Raw genomic sequence first — 25645 nt, 5'->3', positions numbered from 1 at the left:
GTGTCCCCACAGAAAGAAGTCACAGGGGTTCATGTCTGGCGAATAGGGAGGCCAATCCACGCCGCCTCCTGTATGTTTCGGATAGCCCAAAGCAATCACACGATCATCGAAATATTCATTCAGGAAATTAAAGACGTTGGCCGTGCGATGTGGCCGGGCACCATCTTGCATAAACCACGAGGTGTTCGCAGTGTCGTCTAAGGCAGTTTGTACCGCCACAAATTCACGAAGAATGTCCAGATAGCGTGATGCAGTAATCGTTTCGGATCTGAAAAATGGGCCAATGATTCCTTTGGAAGAAATGGCGGCCCAGACCAGTACTTTTTGAGGATGCAAGGACGATGGGACTGCAACATGGGGCTTTTCGGTTCCCCGTATGCGCCAGTTCTGTTTATTGACGAAGCCGTCCAGGTAAAAATAAGCTTCGTCAGTAAACCAAATGCCGCCCACATGCATATCGTCGTCATCAATCCTGTGCACTATATCGTTAGCGAATGTCTCTCGTGCAGCAATGGTAGCGGCGCTGAGGTGATGCCGCGTTTGAATTTTGTATGGATAGAGGTGTAAACTCTGGCGTATGAGACGATACGTGGACGTTGGCGTCATTTGGACCACAGCTGCAACACGGCGAACAGAAGCCCGAGGCCGCTGTTGGATCACCTGCTGCATTAGCTGCGCGTTGCCCTCTGTGGTTGCCGTACGCGGTCGCCCTACCTTTCCAGCACGTTCATCCGTCACGTTCCCAGTCCGTTGAAATTTTTCAAACAGATCCTTTATTGTATCGCTTTTCGGTCCTTTGGTTACATTAAACCTCCGTTGAAAACTTCGTCTTGTTGCAACAACACTGTGTTCTAGGCGGTGGAATTCCAACACCAGAAAAATCCTCTGTTCTAAGGAATAAACCATGTTGTCTACAGCACACTTGCACGATGTGAACAGTACACGCTTACAGCAGAAAGACGACGTCCAGAATGGCGCACCCACAGACTGCGTTGTCTTCTATATCTTTCACATCACTTGCAGCGCCATCTGTTGTTGAAAATTGTAACTACTGTAATTTCGAAAGTTTGTCCGCCTGAAAATGTACTGTTGTCCCAAGCATATTGCAACAAACGGTGTATTTCTATCGCTGCTCGTTTATTTTTTATTGGCGTTTCAAATATACCGGTCATTTTTGAAACACCCTGTAAATACACTGTTGTTGTTATGTTGCTCCAGTGAACATTACAGAAAAAACTCGTTTCAAGGTTAGGAAACGACTGAAACAACTGAGTAACGGTTGCCAACAATGACATAAACATTTCCATATTCTTAATGGAAAGTGATGAAACCTACTTGCAAATAATCTTTGCTTCTCTGGACGTTCTGGAAAACTACTGCAGATAAACGTCCGATATGTGTTTTATTAGAGTCACCAGACCAAAAACAATAATGGAAATCATGCTTTACTTTAACTTTGTACAGTTTTGCGATGGCGTCATATTAGCTAAATTTCAGGCAAAAATTTTTTTTGGGCCATAACTCTGTAACAAAACATTTGCGGACCTATGTTTATATGAATTCTTTTCTTTAGTTTTCTTGTAGAATAACATATTAAAATATTTGCATGTCTTCCTTAATCACTCTATACAGCCACATAACAACTGTAATACAAACAACACACCAGACTGTATTGTGTTATTCCCTTCAAAGGTGTATCTTATAGTGCAGTTCAACCGAGTCTCAATCTTTTATAGCAAAAGCTGTAGACTGACTGCCGGGTGGTTGCTGTATTGTTGTCGCCAGACGGACCCACTGGGCATCGAGCGCAAGACAGAGATCTCGCTGAAGAAGGGCTGGCTCACCGACCTGTCCACATTCCAGCGGGATGGCGATGCTAAGGTCCGCTACGTCAACTCGTCGCTGCACGTGTTCAGCGTGGGCCTGGACTTCCCCACGGTCTCTGTAAGTGCCTGTTGTTCCGTCTGTCATGTCAACCCACTCCCGGACCTCCCCACGGTCTCTGTCAGTGCCTGTTGTTCCGTCTGTCGTGTCAACCCACTCCCGGACCTCCCCACGGTCCCTGTAAGTGCCTGTTGTTCCGTTCATCACCTCAACCCACTCCCGGATTTCCCCACGGTCTCTGTAAGTGCCTTTTGATCCGTTCATCGTCTCAACCCACGCCTGGACTTCCCCACAGTCTCCATAAGTGCATGTTGTTCCGTTCGTTGTGTCAACTCACTCCCGAACCTCCCCACGGTCCCCGTAAGTGCCTGTTGTTCCGTCTGTCACGTGAACCCACTCCCGGACCTTCCCACGGTCTCTGTGCCTGTTGTTCCGTTCATCACCTCAACCCACTCCCGGGCTTCCCCACGGTCTCCATAACTGCCTGTTGTTCCGTTCGTCGTGTCAACCCACTCTCGGACCTCCCCATGGTCCCCGTAACTGCCTTTTGATCCGTTCATCATCTCAACCCTTGCCTGGACTTCCCCACGGTCTCCATAAGTGCCTGTTGTTCCGTTCGTCGTGTCAACTCACTCCTGGACCTCCCCACGTTCTGTGTAAGTGACTGTTGTTCTATCTGTCGTGTCAGCCAACCCACCACATCCGTAACTACCTGCATACCTAGCTCTTGCTGCCTTTTCTCCACAATACCCTTGCCTCGAATCCACAGCCTTGCTGGTTGCCTATGTCATAGGCAAGTAAACCTCTTTCTGCTTAGACTGTGATCAACACAATTTGTGACACACATCTCCAACTATCAGATGGTAATAACTGAAGTTCAGTTAGTAACACCTATCCAGTGTGATCTGTAACTACTGCATGGCAGCAAAACTTGTTAAGTATTCGAGTGCATTAATGCACAAATGATTAACGCTGGAAAACAAGTTAGTTCCAGCTTTGGCTACCAGCTGCATATCTGGCGCTCTCAATGCAAGGAATAGGTACAGAAATGTTTCCATATGTCATGCATTAGGAACTGTATGTGGGCAGGAAATGTCCAACAACTGAGAAAGACATATTGTTGATTTTATTATGAACTGCTGCTTGTGCAGTTTGTTCAGTATGAGCACTGCAGATGTTGAACAGATGAAGCATCAGTTGCTCCCAGCAGCAGCAGCAAAATGAGACCAGCATGTTGCTGTATACTGACTATCAGATCAGGTAGAGATTGGTGAACGCATTCATTTAGATATCCCCAGTGCCAACAGTCACGTGTATTCACGTCAGGTGATCTAGCAGGCCATGCATCTGGGAAACCTCTGTACACAACGCATTCGTAAAAGGTTGCATGAAGCAGATCTTTCACTGAGCGAGAGGCATGATGTGTTTCCCAATATTGTATGAAAATGGTGCTTTGCACACATTCATGCTCTACCCAGTCAGGAATTACATGCTGCACAAGGATTTTATCAAAACACATGTCATGATTCACCTGACATGCCCTCTGGGTGTATTGTCTTCAGAGAAGAATGGATCAAGAATAAAGGTGCTTGTGAATCCACAACACATGGTAACATATGGCGAGTGTGATGATACTTTGTCCACAACACATGGTTTAACAGTACCCCAAATCCAGCTGTTGTGTGTCTTAACTGCATCTTGTAGTGTAAAGTGTACTTTGTCACTACACAGAACATTGCCCAGCCACATGTCATCAACTTCGATCCTTGCCAGAAAGCAAAAGCAATTTCAGATACGGTGCTGGAAAATCACGACGTTACAGTTGCTGCACCATCTACATGTTGTTCAGGTACAGTGTAAAATACACTGCAAAACTATCCGTACAGCTGAACATGGTTTGGATGATTCTTGAACACTAGCACTACATGCATGGTCAGTTATAGCAACAGCACCCTCGTCAATAACTTCCATCCGGATGGTGGTGGTGGTGGTGATTAGTGTTAAACGTCCCGTCGACAACGAGGTCATTAGAGACGGAGCGCAAGCTCAGGTTAGGGAAGGATTGGGAAGGAAATCGGCTGTGCCCTTTCAAATGAACCATCCCGGCATTTGCCTGAAACGATTTAGGGAAATCACGGAAAACCAGGATGGCAGGAGACGGGATTGAACCGTCGTCCTCCCGAATGCAAGTCCAGTGTGCTAACCACTGCGTCCACCCGGATGCTCAAGGTAGCTGCACGGGGTAGCTGCACAGTCTCAAGCACATAGTCACGGTTTGCGCGGCTCGCCCCATTGGAGGTTTGAGTCCTCCCTTGGGCATGGGTGTGTGTGTGCTGTCCCTAGCGTAGGTTACTTTAAGTTAGATTAAGTAGTGTGTAACCTTAGGGACTGATGACCTCAGCAGTTTGATCCCATAGGATTTTACCACAAATTTCCAAAAAGACTTCGACCAGGACAGGACACCTTGAGCCTCCAGGTGCCACACCAAACTCACCCATGTTTTCCAGTTTCAGTATTATCTTCTTTAAACCATTTTATGACATGAGGCCTCTCATCACATCCTTCAGTTGGCGATACCCTCTCAGTGCCGTACTGTAATTCCTGCCATGCGCATAAAGCAGTACCACTAACAGCACATGGTCTCCACACACAATAGCCATACTGTGCACTGAAGTTAAGGCTTGTCAAATGACATTGTGGATGTCATACCATCACACATACTCTGTCTATGCAGCAGTGTAATTGCTGCCATTCACATATAAATCTGTATCGCAAACAGCACAAGGTCTCTCTTCTCTATAGCCACACTGTGTACTCATATTATGTCTTGTCAAATAACAACGTGGACGTCATACCGTCATACACTGTACAGTGTCAGAAATGCATCTGGCGGCCAAATTCAGAACGGTGGTTTTCAGCGTAAATTGGTTCTGCATTAACATGTCTACAACGTTTCGTTACCACGGTATGGTTACAGTCCACACGACTTTCACGAGTAGCGGCACTCAGTTCTAACCACCTGGTACTTTCTCTTCATGTGCAACAGTCCGCTGTACTTAGCTAACATACTCTAAATTACATCTACAGCGAGTCAGCCTTAACACTCATGTGTGGAACATGCAATGAAAAGAATCTAAAAAACTATTTCCTATACACAATTGATAATTATTCCAAAGGTTGCAGGAGACGATGGCATGAAAACAGCCAGACCTACAGAAAGCGGCCACGTATCAGTGGACACAGCAGTTCTCCAAATTCCTAGTTCACAGGGAAGATGTCCATCGCTAACACCATTTGTGTTGCGGGAAACCCCAATATCAGTTGAAAAGCATGTGTGTGCGATTCACTGAAGACACTGCTGCTGCTAAGACAGCTGTGTTGCCTATCTGCAGTGGTGAACTAAATCGATGCGACAATATGGAGAGGATGACATATCAGCATGTTCTGATATACATCTCCTCAATGGGTTTAGTCTGCAACTACGCCAAACTTGGAGATATATTGAAGTCCTGGAGATACTTACAAGTTATCCAGTATACAAATCGATGTCAATGGGAAGTACAGGCCTGTTATATACATAGTTTGTTTTAGTTCCACTATGCGTTTCGGAGTTTAAAATCTCGTCAGGTAGATTTATAGCAACTGCCCATGCCACTTACATGACATAAAAGCAACTAAAGATGGGTGTTTAAACTTCTGAAAGACATAGTGGAAATTACAGAAAATTGTGACTGGTTACAGTAAATGTGTAGTTTTAAGTTGTATACGTAAGAGTCACGGAAATGGGTAAACTAAAATGTCTGCATTTAAAGACGTAATGCTGATTTACATGTGTTTGCATGTATGTCACCATACACAGCCCGGTATTCTGTGTGACAGCATGCCAGGACACACCCTATCGTCCTGGTGTAACGAGCAAAATGATGCATATGCCCAGGCGATGTTTCTGTGCATCCACAGTCTAGTCTCCGCTACTCATACACACAACCGTCGTAACTGCCATTGTAGTTAGATCAACTGAGGAACACATCATCTACTGCAGAGCCCCAATTCTGCTATGTACTCTGAAACGCCAACATTTTATTCTGTCCTTAGATATGTCACAGATAGTCGCCTATTCTGCTTTACCGAGCAATCAAGAATCCCACCTATCCATGCTGCGATGAGGACTGGATGTCCAACACCTTCCAGCTTTCCCAAGATCCTCATGCCCAGATGCTCAGTAAAAACTGACGTTTTAGGAAGTCGCCATCTCAGAGGTTTTCCTCACATGCGTCCTGAATCGTTGTCTCTAGAATGAGTCTCAGTTCATCTTTTCCCCATATATACAGGCTGTAACAAAAATGTACGGCACAAACTGCAGGACACATTCCCCGCCCATAGACGAACATGTGAACATGGGTCTGGAAACGCTTTGTTTCCATGTTACAACTCATTTTCTCCAACTCATTAGCCATGGGCAACATGTGAACAGAACACACCAGCATACCAAACGAAACACTATCAGCGGCAGATTTTCCTGCACAGGTACTCTTCTGCGAAAGGTTTATTCAGTAAAGTGTCAACCCTACAATGCTCCAGTTTCATGGCCTGCTCGTCCATCAGCTCTGAACCCTCACGTGGGGCCATCTCCAAAGTACTGTGCATGCGGAGCCCATTGCAGATGTGGAGACACTGGAGCACAGTATTCCTGCTGCCTTTGACACTGTTCGGATGCAGCCTGCCCGATGAGAACGTGTGAGACAGAACATGCCATATCTTATATTTTATGCATTTGCTTACATATTATCATTACTGTAAGGATTCTGTATGATAATAATGACTTATTTATAACCTCAGTGTACAAACTACATGTATCTGAAACGGTAAATTAAAAAACAAAAAATCAATAACATGAATGTAAAACTAAAGTAACAATTTCAAACCTAAAACAAATATAACTAAGATAAATAACTACTATAGTAATGAATGTTCAGATATTTAAATTACGTTTGTTGAAAATAATGCAAAAGCACATTGTTTATAGCTCATTATCCAAAAATTGGTATTTCAGGAACCAGATTTACTATGCACGGAAGTATGTATGTGTCTTGGAAGCTTCTTCAATTTGCGTTGTAACAAAAATTCTCATTTTTCAAAATTAATTATTGTTGTTGGGGGATTTCTCAAAATTTCTAATTATTACGAAGTTGATTATACACTCACAAAGAACGCAAATTACATGTCAACTTTTACATGAAAAACATGTTTTGTATATCATCCTTTTGAGGATTCTCTCTCTAAATGTAACACACCGAATTATCTATCTGGGTGTGGTTTACCCCTTCAAAGTAAAACTCGGCGCAGGCAAAAAAAAAAAAAATAAATAAATAAATAAAAAAAATAAAAAATAAATAAAAAAATAAAAAAATACGCTTAGCATTATTTTGTCTCTTATGTACTATCGCCAAGTTTCATCACGATCGTTAATTTACACTTGGGGATGTTTCATTGTAAGCTGTAGAATCGAAAGTACTCTCAGCCATGGTACTTCACAGAGGTTGACAGTTCATGGACGAAGATGTAAATCGAATCTGCTAAATCTGAAGTCGGTTGCTCAATTTGATTTAGAGAATATACAGGGTGAGTCACCTAACGTTACCGCTGGATATATTTTGTAAACCTCATCAAATACTGACGAACCGATTCCACAGACCGAACGTGAGAAGAGGGGCTAGTGTAATTGTTTAATACAAACCATACAAAAATGCACGGAAGTATGTTTTTTAACACAAACGTACGTTTTTTTTAAATGGAACCCCGTTAGTTTTCTTAGCACATCTGAACATATAAACAAATAAATAATCAGTGGCGTTTGTTGCATTGTAAAATGTTAATTACATCCGGAGATATTGTAACCTAAAGTTGGCGCTTGAAAGCTCCGACGGTCAGTTGCGAGAGCCGGTGGACTGAGTCAAAGTAGCGTCATGCGCATACTGCATCGTCACCGCTTTCACCCGTTTCATGTGTCGCTACATCAGCAATTACGTGGTGATGACTTCGAGTGCAATTCTGTCAATGGGCGTTAACAGAGAATGCGTTGCAGTTCTACCCGTTTACCGATGAAGCGGGTTTCACAAACCACGGGGTAGTGAATCTACGGAACATGCATTACTGGTCCGTGGACAATCCTCGCTAGCTCAGACAGGTAGAGCGACAGCGACCGTGGACTGTAAATGTATGGTGCGGAATCATTGGCGACCACCTCATTGGTCATCACTTCATTGCAGGGGCCCAAACAGCTGCAACATACATCGCGTTTCTACAGAATGATCTGCCAACGTTGCTCGAAAACGTCCCACTGGAAACGCGTCGACGAATGTGGTATCAGCATGATGGTGCACCTGCACATTCCGCAATTAACACTAGGCTGACCCTTGACAGGATGTTCGACAGGCGTTTCATAGGACGTGGAGGACGCATAAATTGGCCAGCCCGTTCTCCTGATCTTACACTTCTGGACTTCTTTCTGTGGGGTACGTTAAAGGAGAATGTGTACCGTGATGTGCCTACAACCCCAGAGGATATGAAACAACGTATTGTGGCAGCCTGCGGCGACATTACACCAGATGTACTGCGGCGTGTACGACATTCATTACGCCAGAGATTGCAATTGTGTGCAGCAAATGATGGCCACCACATTGAACATCTATTGGCCTGACATGTCGGGACACACTCTATTCCACTCCGTAATTGAAAACGGATACCACGTGTGTACGTGTACCTCACCCCTCATGGTAATGTACATGTGCGTCAGTGAAAAAGACCAATAAAAAGGTGTTGGCATGTGGACGTAATGTGCTGTTCCAGTCTCTTCTGTACCTAAGGCCCATCACCGTTCCCTTTGGATCCCTACGTAATTCGGTGCTCTCCGATACACACGATCGAACAGCGGAGGAGTGGTACTCAAGCGTTAACTTTAGGTTACAATATCTCCGGATGTAATTAACATTTCACAATGCAACAAACGCCAATTACGTATTTGTTTATATGTTCAGATGTGCTAACAAAACTAACGGGGTTCCATTTAAAAAACGTAGGTTTGTGTTAAAAAACATACTTCCGTGCATTTTTTTATGATTTGTATTAACCAATTACACTAGCCCCTCTCCTCATGTCGGTCTGTGGAATCGATTCGTCAGTATTTGATGTGGTTTACGAAATATATCCAGCGGTAATGTTAGGTGACTCTTCTGTATAGGTTGATATGACAGGTCATGAGACCTTGAGGACCAGTGAAAATCCTAATGTAGCGAATTGTGGATGGGAGATGGAGCGAAAATTGTAGTTTCGAGTACAGCAAGCAGCTTGATATATTTATAGTTTTTCGTAGTTACTCAGAGATGAGGAGTTAACTACATGTTGTACCAGTGTGGAGAGCTGCATCGGACAAGTCTTCGGGCAGATGACCGCAGCAACAACATTGGGCTCTCACTAGATGACCTCGTGTTGACTGACTCTGTCTCCTTACTGCGGTTGCAGGTAGCGTACGACTATACACTGAAGATCCTGGACATCGGGCCGACAGGCAGCATCAACGCCAAAGCGGAGGACCTCCTCGTCTCGCTGGAGGTCAACATCGATGTCGCGACATCGCAGCTCTCGCTGGGGAGCTACACTATCACCGATGCTGGGTGAGTCCACTTCCCAGGTTCACATGCAGCATTGGGAAATTATAACCACTGGCGTAGCGAAATACTCCTCGACCATTACACAGTTGATAATGCTAATACAATACAATACTCCAGTCAAGATCTTACGTAAGCTGGTCAAATATTAAATCTGAAATTATATCGTAAAAGAAGAATTCAAACAGCAAATATTATGTACGAAGACAATAACTGTTCTCGAAAGAACAGTTACTGTTGATGACCGTGAAGCTTTTCCCTGGAATAAATGATGACTAACTGTAACCCTCAGCTGCCGACAGGTTTTGTTGATATACCTTGATGTGGACAGCTGAAAATGTGTGCCCCGACCGGAACTCGAACCCGGCATCTCCTGCTTACATGGCAGACGCTGTATCCATCTGAGCCACCGAGGACACAGATGAATAGCGCGACTGCAGGGACTTATCCCTTGCACTCTTCCCGTGAGACTCTCATTCCCAACTGTCCACAATTCCACATATGTATTGTACCATGTAGACATTTGCCCACCAACTCATATACAGGGTGTTACAAAAAGGTACGGCCAAACTTCCAGGAAACATTCCTCACACACAAATAAAGAAAATATGTTATGTGGACATGTGTCCGGAAACGCTTACTTTCCATGTTAGAGCTCGTTTTATTACTTTTCAAATCACATTAATCATGGAATGGAAACACACAGCAACAGAACGTACCAGCGTGACTTCAAACACTTTGTTACAGGAAATGTTCAAAATGACCTCCGTTAGCGAGGATACATGCAACCACCCTCCGTCGCATGGAATTCCTGATGCGCTGATGCAGTCCTGGAGAATGGCGTATTGTATCACAGCCGTCCACAATACGAGCTCGAAGAGTCTCTACATTTGGTACCGGGTTTGCGTAGACAAGAGCTTTCAAATGCCCCCATAAATGAAAGTCAAGAGGGTTGAGGTCAGGAGAGCGTGGAGGCCGTGGAATTGGTCCGCCTCTACCAATCCATCGATCACCGAATCTGTTGTTGAGAAGCGTACGAACACTTCGACTGAAATGTGCAGGAGCTCCATCGTGCACGAACCACATGTTGTGTCGTACTTGTAAAGGCACATGTTCTAGCAGCACAGGTAGAGTATCCCGTATGAAATCATGATAACGTGCTCCATTGAGCGTAGGTGGAAGAACATTGGGCCCAACCAAAACATCGCCAACAATGCCTGCCCAAACGTTCACAGAAAATCTGTGTTGATGACGTGATTGCACGATTGTGTGCGGATTCTCGTCAGCCCACACATGTTGATTGTGAAAATTTACAATTTTATCACGTTGGAATGAAGCCTCATCCATAAAGACAACATTTGCACTGAAATAAGGATTGACACATTGTTGGATGAACCATTCGCAGAAGTGTACCCTGCGAAGCCAATCAGCTGCTGATAGTGCCTGCACACGCTGTACATGGTACGGAAACAACTGGTTCTCCCGTAGCACTCTCCATACAGTGACGTGGTCAACGTTACCTTGTACAGCAGCAACTTGTCTGACTCTGACATTAGGGTTATCGTCAACTGCACGAAGAATTGCCTCGTCCATTGCAGGTGTCCTCGTCGTTCTAGGTCTTCCCCAGTCGCGAGTCATAGGCTGGATTGTTCCGTGCTCCCTAAGACGCCGATCAATTGCTTCGAATGTCTTCCTGTCGGGACACCTTCGTTCTGGAAATCTGTCTCGATACAAACGTACCGCGCCACGAATATTGCCCCGTGCTAATCCATACATCAAATGGGCATCTGCCAACTCCGCATTTGTAAACAATGCAAAGACTGCAAAACCACGTTCGTGATGAACGCTAACCTGTTGATGCTACGTACTGATGTGTTTGATCCTAGTACTGCAGAGCAATGAGTCGCATGTCAACACATGCAACGACGTCAACATTACCTTCCTTCAATGGGGCCAACTAGCGGTAAATCGAGGAAGTACAGGGCATACTGACGAAACTAAAGTGAGCTCTAACATGGAAATTAAGCGTTTCCGGACACATGTCCACATAACATCTTTTCTTTATTTGTGTGTGAGGAATGTTTCCCGAAAGTTTGGCCGTACCTTTTCGTAACACCCTGTATAGTTCAAGGCTACCCAGCCATTGACCTTCGTCTGTGCGAATGCGCACAGGTTGCCCAAACTCTTACGGGAATCTCCAAAGCGTGCGCGATTAATGAGTGGGTGGGCAAATGTCTATAAGGTACAATGCATAAGTAGAATTGTGGACAGTTGGGAATGTGGGTCCCACGGGAAGCGTGCAAGGGATAAGTCCCTGCAGTCGCGCTACTCATCTGTGTCCTCGGTGGCTCAGGTGGCCGGCACGGTAACTCAGCGTGTTCGGTCGGAGGGTTAGCTGCCCTCTGTAATAAAAAAGCTGAGTCAATCGATCAACAACGAACTTAAACGGATGTCTTACGACGTCCGCTCCGACCAGATTCAACGAACAAAAAAAAAAAAACGCCGGCACGGTAGCTCAGCGTGTTCGGTCAAAGGGTTAGCTGCCCTCTGTAATAAAAAAACTGAGTGCACCGATCAACTACGAACTGAAACGGATGTCTTACGGCATCCGCCCCGAGCCAATGCAACGAACGAAAGCGAACAAAATGAGATTAAAAAAAAAAAAAAAGGTGGATATAGCGACTGCCATGTAAGCAGGAGATCCCGGGTTCGAGTCCCGGTCGGGGTAAACATTTTCAGCTGTCCACATCAAGGTATATCAACAACACCTGTCGGCAACTGATGGTTTCAGTTAGTCATAATTTGTTCCAACAAATATTATCTTTCTTGAAAGTACCTAATTAGTTTTTGGTTTACAGTAATGTATAGTCCCGTTCAATGGTATTTAGTCTGTATGGTAATGTAACACTGAAACTTTGATTAGAGGAACAGTTAAGCTCGTATTCAAGTTCGTAGGTAATTCCGAAATTCTTGAAAAGTGTTCAGTAATGCAAAAGTTAATCGGAAATGCAAAATATTAAACTGTGTACCGCAACGCTCATGGGGAGAGTACATTCTGTTCTGTTAAATTTATGAAAGCTCTCCTGTCAGCAATAATGCTAGCAGTCTGACTACGAGTAAAACTCTCCGTCTGAAAAGGTCTTGAAAGGACTGACGGGACCGACCGGCCGCCGTGTCATCCTCAGACAAAAGGCGTCACTGGATGCGGATACGGAGGGGCATGTGGTCAGCAAAATGGTTCAAATAGCTCTGAGCACTATGGGACTTAACTGCTGTGGTCATCAGTCCCCCTAGAACATACGAGGTGCATTCAAGTTCTAAGGCCTCCGATTTTTTTTCTAATTAACTACTCACCCGAAATCGATGAAACTGGCGTTACTTCTCGACGTAATCGCCCTGCAGACGTACACATTTTTCACAACACTGACGCCATGATTCCATGGCAGCGGTGAAGGCTTCTTTAGGAGTCTGTTTTGACCACTGGAAAATCGCTGAGGCAATAACAGCAAGGCTGGTGAATGTGCGGCCATGGAGAGTGTCTTTCATTGTTGGAAAGAGCCAAAAGTCACTAGGAGCCAGGTCAGGTGAGTAGGAAGCATGAGGAATCACTTCAAAGTTGTTATCACGAAGAAACCGTTGCGTAACGTTAGCTCCATGTGCGGGTGCGTTGTCTTGGTGAAACAGCACACGCGCAGCCCTTCCCGGACGTTTTTGTTGCGGTGCAGGAAGGAAATTGTTCTTCAAAACATTTTCGTAGGATGCACCTGTTACCGTAGTGCCCTTTGGAAGGCAATGGGTAAGGATTACGCCCTCGCTGTTCCAGAACATGGACACCATCATTTTTTCAGCACTGGTGGTTACCCGAAATTTTTTTGGTGGCAGTGAATCTGTGTGCTTCCATTGAGCTGAGTGGCGCTTTGTTTCTGGATTTAAAAACGGCATCCACATCTCATCCATTGTCACAACCGACGAAAACAAAGTCCCATTCATCCGGTCATTGCGCGTCAACATTGCTTGGAAATATGCCACACCGTCGTCCGTCAGCATTTGTGGAACCCACCTGGATGACACTTTTCGCATTTTCAGGTCGTCATGCAGGATTGTGTGCACAGAACCCACAGAAATGCCAACTCTGGAGGCGATCTGTTCAACAGTCATTCGGCGATCCCCCAAAACAATTCTCTCCACTTTCTCGATCATGTAGTCAGACCGGCTTGTGCGAGCCCGAGATTGTTTCGGTTTGTTGTCACACGATGTTCTGCCTTCATTAAACTGTCGCACCCATGAACGCACTTTCGACACATCCATAACTCCATCACCACATGTCTCGTTCAACTGTCGATGAATTTCAATTGGTTTCAGACCACGCAAAATCAGAAAACGAATGATTGCACGCTGTTCAAGTAAGGAAAACGTCGCCATTTTAAGTATTTAAAACAGTTCTCATTCTCGCCGCTGGCGGTAAAATTCCATCTGCCGTATGGTGCTGCCATCTCTGGGACGTATTGACAGTGAACGCAGCCTCAATTTAAAACAATGCGCATGTTTCTATCTCTTTCCAGTCCGGAGAAAAAAAATCGGAGGCCTTATAACTTGAATGCACCTCGTAGAACTACTTAAACCTAACTAACCTAAGGACATCACACACACCCATTCCCGAGGCGGGATTCGAACCTGCGACCGTAGCGGTCGCGCGGTTCGAGACTGTAGCGCCTAGAACCGCTCGGCCACTGCGGCCAGCTGTGGTCAGCACACCGCTCTGCCGGCCGTTGTCAGTTTACGACACCGGAGCCGCTACTTCTCAGTCATGTAGCTCCTCAGTTTGCCTCACAAGGGCTGAGTGCACCCCGCTTGCCAACAGCGCTCGGCAGACATGATGGTCACCCATCCAAGAGCTGACCCAGCCCGACAGCGCTTAACTTCGGTGATCTGACGGGAACCGGTCTTACCACTGCGATAAGGCCGTTGGTACGAGGAAAATATGAATTATAAATAACTACCAAAAATATGTCCCATCTGAGAAGTATGCCACTGTTGAAATGTTAACTGCATTACATGTAAATTATAAATGGCCTGCCTGTTTGAGCAATGAATAAATGCTGTGCTGCCGCCTCCAAACTACTGCTGTTGCTGCTTCTGCTATGCCAGTTGCAAATAAAAATTCAAACTACTAGCAACGTGATGTGCAATGCGTGCTTTAAACTGTAGAGATATCCACAACACTTCGCTGCTAATAAATCTCATTGCTGCTATGATCATTTACTCCATTTACATAAACGATCTGGTTAATGGTATTGACAGCGAGACTGTTTGCCGATGATGCTGTAGCCTACAGGAAAATAGTATCACACGAAAGTTGTGAACAAATCAATGTGGATTTGCAGAAAATAAATGCGTGGTGTAATGACTGGCAGTTATCTCTCAATATTAGTAAGTGTAACCTACTGCGTATAACAAGGCAAAAATCCCCATAAATGTACGAGTATAAAATAAACGTCCAATCTTTGGAAGCGGTAACAGCCGTCAAGTATCTGGATGTGACTATTCGAAATGATCTCAAATGGAATGATAAGATTACACAAGTAACGGGCAAGGCGAAGTCTAGATTGAGGTTTCTACGATGCAGTCCTTCAACAAACGAAATAGCTTACAATATGTTAGTTCATCCAGTCTTGGAGTATTAATCGTCTGTATGGCACCCTTAACAGTTGGGTCTGATTCGAGAGTAAGAAGGTCCAAAGAGGAGCGGAAATATTCGTGACTGGTACATTTAGCCATCGAGAGAGCGTTACAAATCTCATAGAAAGTTTGAAGTGGGTCATCTTGCAGATAGATGGCGCGCTACGAGGAAGGGGCTGTTCACTAAATTCCGAAATCCGATCTTGATGTAGAGCATATATTATTACCACGAACTTTCAAGTCGCGCACTGATCACCATTCAAAGACAAGGGAAATTATAGCTCGTACTGAGTCGTTCAGACAGTCGTTTTTCCCTCGCGCGATCCGTGAGTGGAACAGAGGGCGGAAATATGATTTTGGCGCGAATTGTGCTCTCCGCCACACACCGCTTGGTGGCAAGCGGAGTATATATGTAGATGTAGATGTACATCATCGTCAGTTGGAGTTATGTTACTGAAAAACCCGGAATAGCAAAATTATATATGTGAAACTTGAAATAAAGAGACGAGTGCTGATTGATAGAGAAAACAACACACTAACTGTATTATCAAAATTTTACATCAATAAGACGAAATATTTTAACTCTTGAAACATTAAAAATTCACTTTACATCAATAGTGGCAAAACCTGAATAAATTCTCGTTACTTTCTTGAAGAAGAATCAGTGCTCACACATTGCTATATTATCACAAAAATCTCCAATTCTAAATCCCTGAGCTAATTAATTACTGCACTTCGATGTGTCGGCAAATGCGCTATTACAGTACCTTTTGAAGTCTTCTGAATGATTTTACAAAAAATCTCTCAATAAATAAAAAGTAATGTAAGAAAATTATTGCCGGCACACATCTTACTCCATCACAAGATACAACTAGACTCCTCCTCTCTATGTCTAAGACTGCACTCCACTAACAAGCAAAGGTTCTACTAACAATCTCTCGCAGCACAACCTCTCTGGCAGAGATGTTGCCCACTATTTCTGAGATGCTACTGAAGATTTACTTTTCCACGTGACATTCAAAATATTAACAAAATTACAATTTTCTGTATAAAACAGAACCCTTAGATGCAAAGGTTTGTGTTATGGGCAAACCGAAGAGATGAAATCCGTAATTTAAAATAAATGTTGAAACAATTATTTGTGTCACTCACTTTTGTTGCATTCTGCAAATCTCTCTACTTCGACCATCGTTTTACTTTTCTGTCCAAACAAAAAAACTGATATACTACTTTTAGAGCCTGACTTCCAAACCTAATTACCTCAGCATCACCTGGCGGCATTCAATCATCCCTGTCTTACTTTTCTTAAGGTCCATCTCTCTGAATTTTAATACCGTTTCCCAGTTTCTCTATGGTGTCCTTAGATTTGTGCTCTGTGTCCGGATTGAATAACATGGGGGAAAGGCTATAATCCCGTTAATAAACTGCTGTTTTTAACAAATGATTTTCATACTGCTTGCAGTCTGAATCCTCTCTACTTCGGTCATCGTGAGTTATTTTGCTCTGCAATTAGCAAATCCCATCCATTACATTTAGTGTTTCATTTTTTGATCTACTTCTACAAGGATCACCTTATATAATCCGACTACACTATTCAGTGTTCAGGAGTTGGCAATTGCAGATGGTCATGCAGAGTTTGGGCAAAATACCAGCAAGAGTTTGCCTGGAGAGGTCTCATTCCATCAACTCTTGGATACTGTTCGATGGTGTGGGACCCTTCCCACACTGAATTCACTGAAAATATAGAGAATATTCAGAGAGGAGTGACGTTGTTTTTCACGAATTCGTATAATCAGCGTGAAGGTGCTACAGAAATGCCAAGCGAACTGCACTGAAAATGGAACTTCCTGGCAGATTAAAACTGTGTGCCGGAGCGATACTCGAACTCAGAACTTTGGCCCTTAGGGGCAAGTGCTCCACCGTCTGAGCTAGCCAAGCACGACTCACGCCCCGTCCTCACAGCTTTATGGTATTGCTGCCAGTACCTCGTCTCCTACCTTCCAAACTTTACAGAAGCTGCCCTGCGAAGGAGCTCTGTTGCGAAGGAGAGCTTCTGTAAAGTTTCAAATGGTTCAAATGGCTCTGAGCACTATGGGACTTAACATCTATGGTCATCAGTCCCCTAGAACTTAGAACTACTTAAACCTAACTAACCTAAGGACATCACACAACACCCAGTCATCACGAGGCAGAGAAAATACCTGACCCCGCCGGGAATCGAACCCGGGAACCCGTGCGTGGGAAGCGAGAACGTTACCGCACGACCACGAGCTGCGGACCTGTAAAGTTTGAAATGTAGGAGTTGAGGTACTGGCAGAAGTACCATAAAGCTGTGAGGACGGGGCGTGTGTCGTGCTTGGGTAGCTAAGATGCTTGCCCGCGAAAGGCAAAGGTCCCGAGTTCGAGTCTCAGTCCGGCACATAGTTTTCGTCTGCCAGGAAGTTTCATATCAGCGGACACTCCGCTCCAGAGTGAAATTCTCATTCTGGATGCATTGGAAATACCCCGCAGTTTGTGGTGCTATATGCTACATTAACGACGTGCATTATTTGGAGCCTATGTCATAAAGTTCTGAGAGCCGATGTTCAAAAACCGGTCATGAAAGGTTCTAATTTATCCAACATGCTTCTCGTGGAATGACATACACTGATCGGCCTAAACATTGAGATCATCCTGATTAATAGGCTATTCGTCCGTCTTTGGAACGAAATGCATCACTGATTCTGCCTATCAGGGATCCGACAGATAGGTTTGTGGAGGTACGTGGCATCACATGTCTACGCGCAGGTGACGTAATACGCGCAAATAACGGACCGCTAATCTGCGTACGCGGTGATGGCTCCTGATAGCGACTCAGATGGATAATGTAGCATCTACATCAGGCAAATTTCGTCGCCGACACGTCAATCGTGAGTTCACTACAACACTCCAGAAATCACTGTAGCGCGGTTACAGCTTCGAGACACAGATAATTATACTGCTGAAAGATGACATCACCATTGGGGGGAAGACATCGAGCATGAAGGGATACAGGGGTTTCGCAGCTGTCAGCGTGTCATCTGTTACTGCCACAGGTCCCATGCAAGAATGTCTCCCACAGCATGATACTGGTCCCACCAGCATGCGTCGATAGCGCGCTGCACGTTTCGAGCCGTCGTTCTCCTCGATGACGGCGTTCGTGGAGACGACCAGCGACGTAATGTGGTAAAAACGTGGTTCACCTGAAGAGCCAGCACGTTTTCATAGATCGACGGTCGTGTCCCGGTGGTCCCGTGCCCACTGCAATTGTAGCTGACGATGTGGTAGGGTCAACTTGTGTCCGCCGCTCGTGGTCTCGCAGTAGCGCTCTCGCTTCCCGAGCGCGGGGTCCCGGGTTCGATTCCCGGCGGGGTCAGGGATTTTCACCTGCCTCGAGATGACTGGGTGTTTGTGTTGTCCTCATCATTTCATCATCATCCAGGAACGTGGCGAAATTGGACTGAGCAAAGATTGGATAATTGTACGGGCGCTGATAACCAAGCAGTTGAGCGCCCCACAAACCAAACATCATCATCATCAGGGTCAACTTGCATACTCATAAGTGTGGTATCCCGAGGAGCTGCAGGTTCAATAATATGCCACGATCAGTAACCTCCATAACACTTTTACGTGCACCAGCATTGTGCTCTTTCGGCAGAGATGACACAGAACACCATCCGTCCTACTTTACAGAGCAGTTTTTTTTTTCTTTATTGATTTTCAATTCCCCCCGAAGGGGGCGGGTCGGCAGCAGCTTACTACGCTGCTCTACAGCCTACCGACTTTTTTTAAACAAAGGGAGGAGAAAGCAAAGGGGGTTGGCAGTGTAGATAAAAAGACACAGGAATCAGACAAGTAACACAGTAGACACACAATTAAAAAACATGGCGACAGTCTGGTTTCTGTTCGCAAGTAATAAAAAGCACACCCAGCGACAGTACGATGGCTGTTCGCTACACTTCCCGAAAGACACAACACGGAGCACGCACTGGAAAAACACACTGTAAAACACTGCACGAAAAAGGCGGCACAAAGATGGCACTCCCGACCCAAGGCAGATCGGCGGGGGGGGGGGGGGGAGGACCTGGAGTAGGGGGAAAAACAAGGAGGGAGGAGTGGAAAAAACGAAAAGGGGGTGGGGAAACCAAGGAGGGAGAGGACTAATAAAGGGGGAGAAGGGCAGACGCGAGAGGGAATGAGAGGAGGCAGAGGAGGGAAATGTAAAAGGACGCGGGGGAGAGAAGGGGGCATAGAGAGGGGAGGTGGGGAAGAAAGAGGATGGAAGGGGGGGAGAGGGAGCCCGGGAAAAGGACAGAGGAAAGGAGGGGGAGTGAGGATCAGAGTTGATAGGAGGGTTACAGAGCAGACAAGGGAGGATAATATTAATGTCATCTTCCGTCCACCAGCAAAGATCAGGGCGTTAGTCGGAACCGTTAAAGACGATTTACGATTGAGGAAGGCGGGTGTTTATAAAGTTCCCTGTGAGTGTGGCTCTGCATATACAAGGTGGTTCATTGATAGTGACCGGGCCAAATATCTCACGAAATAAGCATCAAAAGAAACATCTACAAAGAACGAAACTGGTCTAGTTTGAAGGAGGAAACCAGATGACACTATGGTTGGCCCGCTAGATGGCGCTACCATAGGTCAATCGGATATCAACTGCGTTTTTTAAAAATTGGAACCCCCATATTTTATTACATATTCGTGTAGTACGTAAAGAAATATGAATGTTTTAGTTGGACCACTTTTTGCGCTTTGTCATACATGGCGCTGTAATAGTCAAACAAATGGCTCACAATTTTAGACGAACAGTTGGTAAAAGGCAGGTTTTTTAAATTAAAATACAGAACGTAGGTCCGTTTGAACATTTTATTTCGGTTGTTCCGATGTGATACATGTACCTTTGTGAATTTATCATTTCTGAGAACGCATGGCCGGCCAGTATGGCCGTGCGGTTCTAGGCGCTTCAGTCTGGAGCCATGTGACCGCTACGATCGCAGGTTCGAATCCTACCTCGGGCATGGATGTGTGTGATGTCCTTAGGTTAGTTAGGTTTAAGTAATTCTAAGTTCTAGGGGACTGATGACCACAGATGTCAAGTCCCATAGTGCCCAGAGCCATTTGAACCATTTTTTTGAGAACGCATGACTGGGTGTTGTGTGATGCCCTTAGGTTAGTTAGGTTTAAGTAGTTCTAAGTTCTAGGGGACTGATGACCATAGATGTTAAGTCCCATAGTGCTCAGAGCCATTTGAACCATTTTTGAGAACGCATGATGTTACAGCGTGATTACCTTAAAATACCACATTAATGCAATGAATACTCAAAATGATGTCCGTCAACCTCACTGCATTTCGCAACACGTGTAACGAAATTCCTCTCAATAGTGAGTAGTTCGCCTTCCATAATGTTCGCACATACATTGACAATGCGCTGACGCATGTTGTCAGTCGTTGTTGCTGGATCACGATAGCAAATATCCTTCAACTTTCCCTACAGAAAGAAATCCGGGGTCGTCTGATCCGGTGAACGTGCGGGCCATCGCATGGTGCTTCGACGATAATTTATTGAATCATCATAACGGCCTTTAATTGGAATCCAGTTATTAAAATTATGCGGTCACAACGGAATCGACATGCTCAGTCGATACTCAGCAATTATTTTGTTCTAACTTCACCACTGAGGGCAGCACACACAACTTGGCTACCTCGCGCATATCACCTCCTAATGCATGCTCCGTAAACCGCCAGTACGATAAGCATGCGCGGAATTCGCTATAAATACCATGACTGCGTCAGGCCTCTACAGTACTTCGTCTGCTCACCTGAGGATGGCCGGACGTCTCTGGGCCGAAACATCGTGACAGAATGTTGATGGGATCCGGCTGCATCCCAATGTACTAAAATATGCGTGACGCACAATAGGATATTTTGTTTTATGTTGTGTTCCCCGTCATGTGTCGTATGTGAATGAATTTCATTCATTTTACGTACGTGGTATGAATAAACGTTTTGGTTTGAGCATATCTTTACAGATTATCATTATTGCAATGATTTTGTATCATAATAATAAGGTACACATAGCTTTCAATTAGCAAAATATGTGTACATGAAACAGTAATGTGAAAAACAAAGGAATCATGAATGTAAGAATTTAAACTAACAAGTTAAAACATAAAACAAGTGCAAGTAAAATAAATAATTAGAATATTAATGAATATTTAGATATTTTAAACAAGTTTTCTGAAAATACTCGGGTTATTTTCGAAAAATGGTCTTTCAGGAACTAAGATTGTTACACTGAAAGGTTTCTGCTGGATTCCTTTCATGTTAATTTCTTAAATCTGTTGTCATTTACGGCATAAATTCCTCTTCTAAATTTACTGTGGCGTTTATATCTGGGAGGAGACTGAGTAGTGGAACGTGTTACTTTTACACATAAACAAGAACGATCTGTCACACTACTACACTTCAAAACACAGTTTATATGTAATTGATGTCACACAGTCTCATACGGAACCTACATCCGCTTTCTTTTATATATTGTATATGATAAGATACTGTCATCCCCCTTCCCTTCTGTGTGAGATGATGAATGATCAAATGTTTTTCTAGTTGCATGCTTGAGGGTAGCAGACAAGCCTGTCTGCTAGAGAACAGTAGGACCAACGTCGGAACAGGTAGCTATGCTTTCTAAAAGCAAAGAGGTTTCTATCCTTAGTATGGTCCTGTCCGTCCCTTGTCATGTTGATATAGGAAGCTGCCCCTCTGGCCACTTCCGTTTGTATTTGTGAGCCACCCTCAGGAAGGGACCAGGTCAGTCTGTCCGTGGCGAGCGTCTGAAGTGGTAAGGTCTCCGGCTAAGCGCGTGTCTGCTAAGTCCGTAGGACAATGGATTTCTTAAGTTCAGCCTAACTGAAGATTTAATCACCTTTATTTCAGGTTTAGCTCTAAATTATCTAATGTTATCTTAAATTGCAACGCAGTGTAATTCGAGTGTGAAGTTCAGAATATATTCCGGTAGTTGCTTTGTCACTACTTTATGAGTAAAGTGGAACCACGTGTAGATCAGTAACTCTAACAAGCATCATCAATCTTCAATGCGAATGTGCGTGAGATTATAATGTCTCGTCTTGACAATATTTTTCAATATAGCAACTTTTCTTTGTGTTCAACCCACGTGGGGTGTACTTTGTGAGACCAGTACCACGTGCTTATACAATTGTTTGACCCATCAGGTTAATATTAAGACGATAGTAACCAGTTCGAGGTTTTTTTTGTAAATTGCTTTTCGATCTAATTTATTTTAATTATCAAAATTATTGTGGGGTTACACTCTTTGTGTAAACCAAGTTGACCACGTGAAGCATGTGGTGTAATCATCAAAGTAGCCCTCAGCTACTCTTTTCGGGAAGATTTCACAGAGAGTTAGTATGAATTTAGTATACCAGTGTGTGGTAATTACATGACGGACAGGATTGTGCTACGAACGTAACTTCTTTGGGCGAAAATTGAATCGGTTGGTTGTGGTTAATTTCCTCTTGCATATGTTTCAACGCTCTTCGTGTGTTATTTTATGAATGCAGTGTTGTATGTAGTCTCCAAATCTCGGCTCCATATTTGATGTGTTCCGTAAGATTACAATCTCACATTTTCACAATCCTAAATACGGCACCAGCTTAGTTATGACTCACGTTTAATATGCTGAAATTTCAATGATCAATGTTAAAACAAATTTCCAAATATAAACTGATTTATTTCTTTAGTCTGGTTGGGAATTTGGTAAGCTAGACTGGATACCAGGTGAAACAGTTGCTCAGTAATGCAAGGTTAACTTCCCCAGACAGCTCACAGCTTTTAACCCGCTTTTATTGTCTATCAGCACCGCTTACACCACAAATTAATGCAACAACGTTACAACACATGCATGTATGTTTTTATTGCTCAAAATTAATTGTAGGTGGTGGGATGTTTTGCAGAATTTCACATTATTACAAAAGTTTATCTACTGTTTTCAAGGGCGTTAATTGAATGTAGAGTCTTATACGAGAAACATTTTGTATACATCATCGTTTCTAAATCTAATATGGTAAATTACCATTCAGAGCAAGGTAAAAGTCAATTTTTGGTACAAACAGTATAATATGTACTGCTTTATTTTGCCTATTCTTCACGCCCACCAAAGTTCTCCCACGAGAGCTGTGCTTGGAGGTGTTTACACTGCAAAAGCTGACGCTGGATACATTGCTTTGCAATTTTAACACACTGTTCGAGTTCTTCTGGGGAGACTTTCCACGTCAACATTAATAACCATTTTATCACTGTAATCGTCTTTTTAAGCGCTTCCGGACGCCGTTAATAACAGCGAATCACACAATACGAATAAAAGGAGTGTTACATCTTACGTGAGTCACCCCGTATATGAAAGGGTGCTTCTTGTCGGTACAAATTTCGGCAGGTTAAATGAATAAATGAAATAAGCTATGAAAGCTATTATACATTTCGATTGATGTTAACAATATACTTTTTCTACGCCTGAAGGCTTCTTGGCATGCAATCATTTACTGCCACTGCTCGAACCAAATTAATTACTCCCCACAGTTTTGCCCCGTAGCAGCGTATTATAACAGGCGCAGGGCTTTAATTAAAAAATAACAGGGGCAAATTGAAGCTGTCCTTCCGAAAATGTAGTGCACGTTCATAGCAATGAACTGCGAATGCGGAGGATGTGGGTTGGGGGATGAGGGGTGAGAAGTGATAGAGGGGGTGGATCGCTGGTGGAGGGAGGAATGGGGTGTGGGTGGGGAGCGATCGAGGGTGAATCGAGACAGGACGGGAACGTGAACGAGATACCGGGGGGTTTCTACGATGCACTCACTAAACTGAAATGGCAGGTGAAAAAAATTTGAATGTCTTGCTCCCGACGTGAAACGGGGGCAGTTAATTAAAAATCCAATCAGGGAGCGGAGTTTCCAATTGAAACTGCACCAAATTGCTGTAACTCCTTTTTACTGCAACAAATTCGATCGTGTCATATTTCCTGCATAACTTTACAGAACACGTTGCGTAACAGGGCTCGCAAAGCATAAGCTATGAGTATATGCACAGAGGACAAAAATTTACGATTTGGAAATACTTTACTTTTATATACACTACTGGCCATTAAAATTGCTACACCAAGAAGAAATGCAGATGATAAACAGGTATTCATTGGACAAATATATTATACTAAAACCGACATGTTATTACATTCTCACGCAATTTGGGTGATAGATCCTGAGAAATCAGTACCCAAAACAACCACCTATGGCCGTAATAACGGCCTTCCCACGCCTGGGCATTGAGTCAAACAGAGCTTGGATGGCGTGTACAGATACAGCTGCCAATGCAGCTTCAACACGATACCACAGTTCATCACGAATACTGACTGGCGTATTGTCACGAGCCAGTCGCTCGGGCACCATTGACCAGACGTCTTCAGTTGGTGAGAGGTCTGGTGAACGTGCTGGCCAGGGCAGCAGTCGAACATTTTCTGTATCCAGAAAGGCCCGTACAGGACCTGCAACATGCGGTAGTGCATTATCCTACTGAAATGTAGGGTTTCGCAGGGATCGAATGAAGGGTAGAGCCACAGGTCGTAACATATCTGAAATGTAACGTCGACTGTTCAAAGTGCCGTCAATGAGAACAAGAGGTGACAGAGACGTGTAACCAATGGCACGCCATACATCACGCCGGGTGTTACGCCAGTATGGCGATGACGAATACACGCTTCCAATGTGCGTTCACCGCGATGTCGCCAAACACGGATGCGACCATAATGATGCTGTAAACAGAACCTGGATTCCTCCCAAAAAATGACGTTTTGCCATTCGTGCACGCAGGTTCGTCGTGAAGTACACCACCGATGCAGCGTCGAGGGTAACCGAAACCACGGTCTCCGAGCTGATAGTCCATGCTGCTGCAAACGTCGTCGAACTGTTCGTGCAGATGGTTGTTGTCTTGCAAACGTCCCAATCTGTTGACTCTGGGATCGAGACGTGGCTGCACGATCCGTTACAGCCATGCGGATAAGATGCCTGTCATCTCGACTGCTAGTGATACGAGGCCGTTGGGATCCAGCACGGCGTTCCGTATTACCGTCCAGAACCCACTGATTCCATATCCTGCTAACAGTCATTGGATCTCGACCAACGCGAGCAGCAATGTCGCGATACGAAAAACCGCAATCGCCATAGGCTACAATCCGACCTTTATCAAAGTCAGAAACGTGGTGGTACGCATTTCTCCTCCTTACACGAGGCATCAACGTTTTAGCAGGCAACGCCGGTGAACTGCTGTTTGTGTACGAAAAATAGGTTGGAAACTCTCCTCATGTCAGCACGTGTTAGGTGTC

The 25645-nt window shown here is 44.4% G+C and overlaps 1 protein-coding gene across 1 annotated transcript in view; it reads left to right on the top strand.

Annotated features, from left to right (window-relative positions):
- Positions 1–25645, top strand: part of LOC126109700 (uncharacterized) — a 94076-nt gene that overhangs the window by 51968 nt on the left and 16463 nt on the right. The window contains exons 3-4 of the mRNA XM_049914752.1: positions 1786–1944; positions 9406–9557. Coding sequence (XP_049770709.1) covers positions 1786–1944; positions 9406–9557 — 311 coding nt within the window. The remainder of the gene's footprint in view (positions 1–1785; positions 1945–9405; positions 9558–25645) is intronic.

Source organism: Schistocerca cancellata, chromosome 12 (genome assembly GCF_023864275.1).
Source record: "Schistocerca cancellata isolate TAMUIC-IGC-003103 chromosome 12, iqSchCanc2.1, whole genome shotgun sequence".
Taxonomy (NCBI): Eukaryota; Metazoa; Arthropoda; class Insecta; order Orthoptera; family Acrididae; genus Schistocerca; species Schistocerca cancellata.
The sequence above is the reverse complement of the archived record's forward strand: the minus strand, read 5'-3'. Positions and strand labels throughout refer to the sequence as shown.